Genomic DNA, 4,859 nt, shown 5'->3' on the forward strand with positions numbered 1-4,859 from the left:
GCATACTTCTTTTAAGATAAAAATAAACCACCTGCATGACGAGTAACAGCTATTCCCAAGAAATAACTGAGTGGTCCCAAATCCATCATAGCAAATTCAGAGTTGAGAAGTGTCATGATAGACTTGCGAAGATCATCAGAGGAGGTAGTCAAGATGATATCATCCACATACAAAAGAAGATACGCCATATCAATACCTTTTCGGTAGATGAGCAGAGAATGATCAGACTTGCTGTGGGTGAAGCCAATACTAGAAACATAGTCAGCAAATCGTTTGTACCAGGCCCATGGAGCTTTCTTGATGCCATATAAGGACTTCTTTAGTAAGCAGACATAGTCAGGATGTGTGGGGTCTCGAAAACCCACGGGTTGATGCATGTAGACAGTTTCCTCGAGTTCACCATGTAAGAAAGCATTTTTCACATTAAGTTGGTGAATAGGCCAAGCATTAGAGAGAGCTAGACTGAGAACAGTGTGGATGGTCGCCGGTTTCACCATTGGCTAAAAGTATCACCACAATCCATGCCAATCTGTTGAGTTTTGCCATCACCTACAAGTCGGGCTTTATGCCTCTCAAAGGAACCGTCAGAGTTTTCTTTATGCCTAAAAATCCACATAAATCGAATAACATGGACATTAGGTGGGCGGGACACTAACTCCCACGTCTTATTTTTAATAAGAGCCCTATATTCATCTTCCATGGCCATTTTCCAATTCGAGTCACGTAAGGCAGACACGGGGTTACGAGGAAGAGGAGATTTGGAAGCATGAGTAATGAAGCTGTATTTTGGGTTAGGCTTAACAATACCATGTTGACTCCTAGTGATCGATTTTTGGGCTGGAAGAGGACAGTGGACTGGTGGGCTTGGGCCGGAACTGGTCGTGGGCTGGACAGTGGGGCTGGCGGTAGCATCTGAGGGTGAGGCAGATGTGGCCGTGGGTGGTGGACTGCTAGGACCAGTGGGCAGTGGAGTGTGGTTGCTGGAAGGTGGGCTGGTTTGCGAGGCTAAGTGGTGGATTACATAAGGAGAGGGTCCATCATCCAGAAAGTCATAATGGTGACGATCTAAGGGAGTATGCAGCTTAGCAAATGGAAATTGGGTTTCATTGAACATGACATGACGACTTATGATGATTTTCTTGGATGATAAATCATAGCATTTGTAACCACGATGATGGGATGGATAGCCTAAAAACACACATGGGGTGGAACAAGCTTGAAGCTTGTTAATGGTATTAGATGGGAATATGGGGTAACATAGGCAACCGAACACCCGAAGATGAGAATAGGATGGGTCTTTGTGATATAGTACTTTGAGAGGAGATTGATAGGCTAATCCTTTATGAGGAAGAATGTTGAGGAGGTAGGAGGCCATTTGTAATGCATGATGCCAAAATGAAGGAGGTAAGAACGCATGAGTGAGTAAAGTGCGAACCATGTTGTTGATTGTTCGAATTTTTTTTCGGCCTTTCCATTTTGTGATGAGGTACGAGGACAGGAGAGGCAAAAAGACAAGCCATTAGATTTGCAAAACTCCCAGAATGGACCGTTATCAAATTCCCGACCATTATCGCATTGAATGTTCTTTATTTCTCGTTCAAATTGAGTGCGAATGAAATTTCGAACGACTAAGAAAGTGGGAAACGTTTGAGACTTAGTTGATAAGGGAAATTTCCACAAAAAATTAGAGTAATCATCCAAGAACAAAACATAATATTTGTGGCCCGAAAAGCTCAAAACGGGAGATGTCTAAAGATCACTATGGATAATATCAAACGGCATACATGTTTGTGAATGAGATGCAACAAATGGAAATTTAATATGTTTTCCAAGAGTCCAGGAATGACAAACATGAGATTTAATCGGTCCATTACATTCAATAAATTTATTTAGCCTAAGGGAGTCGAAAATAGGTGCTCTCGGATGACCTAAGCGATCATGCCACATAGATGAAGTTAAAGCTGCAAAAGAAGATGGTGGTGTGGTGGTGATGGGATAAAGCTCGCCCTGACTATCACATCTCATTAGACGCATCCCCGTCCGGTAATCCTTCACAGAAAAACTAAAAGGATCAAATTCAACAGAAACTGAGTTATCTATAGTGAATTTTTGAACTGAGACTAGGTTCTTGATAAGATGAGGAGCATGAAGAACATTTTTTAAAGCTAAAAGTGGGTTGGGGGGAGCCAAGTTGGTATGACCATAACCACGAATTGGAATTGAATGATCATTTCCGACAATTATACCACGATTATTGCTCAAATTAAAATAAGACGAGAGATTACCTTGCGCGGATGTCATATGAGAAGTAGTTGCGGTATCCATGTACCAATTTGCATCTGGAGGAGTGAGCCCAAGTGTGTGCATCGGCCCTCGATGTCGGTTGGAGTGGGCTGAACGTTGGTAGAGTAAGCTTGTGGTGGACGTGGCCAAAGTATGTCAGCTTGCCTCTGTTGAGTGTTAGTCCTGGGCCTTGGAGTGGTTGGATACGGATAAGGAGGCACATGCCACGGCATGAAGGGCCACTGCCATTGCTGTGCATTCCCCATCCAAGGCTGTTGCCATTGTTACTGCTGGTCATGGTGCTGCTGCCAGCTACCGCGTCCACTACCGAAACCACCACTGTTTCGGTTGCCACTGCCCCTATTGCCACCGCCTCTGCCACGGTTCTTTCCACCATTGTTTCTACGGTTTTGATGCTTTTTACCACTGTTATTCTGACAGTTTGGGTGGTTATTTCCAGAAGAGAGATTATCGTCGTAATCCCGAGCAAGCATGGCAATAGTGGATCCCGTGGCAAGCTATTTGGTAAAGCCTATTTCTTCAAGAATGAGCATGGAACGGGCTCGATAAAAGAGAGGAAGGGGATTGCTTTGACGGATGAATGTGCCCACCGCCTTATAGGCGTCAGTGAGTCCGGCTACCATTTGAAGGACGAAGCGGTTGTTGGAGACTGGAGCACCGACGTTCTTGAGTTGATCGGATAGAATCTTGAGTCGTTGACAATACGCGGAAGCATTAGGGAAGTCCTCCATATTGGTGTGAGAAAATTCATGCTCAAGAGTGATGGCTCGAGAATTTTTGTTGTCCTGGAATATGTCACACAGCCTATTCCAAGCATCCATGGCCGAGGAGTCGGGTTCAAGGATAGTATGCAATAGGTCAGTAGAGATGGTAGCATAAATCCATTGAAGAACCGTGGCATCAAGAGTCAACCATAACTCTTTTTCAGCATCGGTTTTGGGCACCTTTTCTTTTCCGGACTCCGGTGGAAGGATATGGTGGAGGACTCTGTGGGATTTGACGTGGATTTTGAAGAGTTCCGCCCATGTCCCATAGTGGACGTTTTCCATCTCAAGAGTAATAGAGATGTGATTTTTTATGTTGGAGACAGCCAAAGCTGGGTGGAAGAAGGACTTGGTGGAATCAGATGAGGAGGAATCAGTCATGGTGGCTAATTAGAGGAGAAAGAAGATGAGGATGACGCAGGGATGGCGGAAGAGAGAGGAGCAGAATCGTGCCCTAGTCTGATACCATGAAAGAAGGTAAAAATCTGCGTGTGTTCTTCTTTGTCAACCGGTCCATATATACAAAGATCCTAGGCTATAATAAAGGTAACTAAATATACACCTAACCATAATGGTAACTAAATATTCTTCTAATATATTTACAGAGATAAAGATGGTAACTAAATATTTACATATTCTAACATTATGCAGTACTGATCCCCACCTAAAGATCCAATTTTTATTTTTTCTCTATATTTCCTCTCTTCTTAAAATCAAAGAACTAAAACTTCAACTCAAAATGGAGGAATGCTGATGAACCGAAAATGAGAGAACAATTGCATGTCTCACAATTAAGAAATTCATTTTCATAATATAATACTAATTAAATGAGAGAACGTTACATGTTCACAATTAAGAAGATATTTATTCTTAAAATAATACTAACATAAAATTGATCTTCACCTATCAACAATATCCAATTTAGTCCGTTGTAGTTTTTTCCATGAGAATAGGGAAAGATAGGGTAGGTGAAAGGTGAAAGGTTTATAACTGATAAAATAAAATGTGTTTAAGAGAATTTAATAGATTGAAGTAATAATAAGGAGTATGATTAATGAGGTATCTTCAATAACTTTTTTTTTTTTTACAGATTTTTTAGACCAAAAAAAGAGAAAAAATCAAAAATTTGAGAAAAGATAAATGGAATCCTTGACGAAAGAGAGGTGCCACATCACTCTTCTTTTTCCTAGCTTTATAATATATATAGATAGATTACAATCACATGTTTGTCTTTAAATAATCTTACCTTGATCACTATTATGTGTTTGAATATATGTGGTACGATATAAGAAAATTATCGCTCATAGTTGGTATTAGTTTATTATTCAAAAAATTCCAAAGTTATCTAACACACAAGTAAGTTATGACAGTTTACGATATGAGATTGCATATGTATTATTTTATTCGGCAGCTATTTAGCCCGTGAATTAGCTGCTCAATTAACGATCACACGAAATCTTTGTGTGAAAAATACTTTTCTCTATGATAAAAGACTCTACACATGCATTACTAAAGTTCTCATTAATCTGTGAATGTCTGCAATTAATTGTACCTTGGTCACTGTTCATATTAAGGGAGTGATGATCGTCATATTTATTTGGTTATCAACATTAGATGCATCTTCAGTAAATGTTAACGGTTATAATAAGAGATACATATTTGTTTCATTACTAAATGTTACTTACGGAATTGCAAGAAACACATGACTATTAGAATGCTAATAAATATTTTCATAAAGGCTTATTATGACTAACCATTTAACTTTATAATGGTTAAATTAAGTGACAATAC

The 4,859-nt window shown here is 40.1% G+C and overlaps 1 protein-coding gene across 1 annotated transcript; it reads right to left on the reverse strand.

Annotated features, from left to right (window-relative positions):
- Window positions 1-2,567: 2,567 nt before the first annotated feature.
- LOC132057785 (uncharacterized) lies at window positions 2,568-3,579 on the reverse strand. Its single transcript, XM_059450390.1, has 2 exons — window positions 2,895-3,579; window positions 2,568-2,801 (listed from the first exon to the last, which is right to left on the reverse strand). The coding sequence occupies exons 1-2, from the start codon at window positions 3,447-3,449 to the stop codon at window positions 2,568-2,570; spliced, it is 789 nt and encodes a 262-aa protein (XP_059306373.1). The 5' UTR covers window positions 3,450-3,579.
- Between the last annotated feature and the right edge of the window lie 1,280 nt (window positions 3,580-4,859).

Source organism: Lycium ferocissimum, chromosome 5, assembly GCF_029784015.1.
Source record: "Lycium ferocissimum isolate CSIRO_LF1 chromosome 5, AGI_CSIRO_Lferr_CH_V1, whole genome shotgun sequence".
Classification (NCBI taxonomy): domain Eukaryota; kingdom Viridiplantae; phylum Streptophyta; class Magnoliopsida; order Solanales; family Solanaceae; genus Lycium; species Lycium ferocissimum.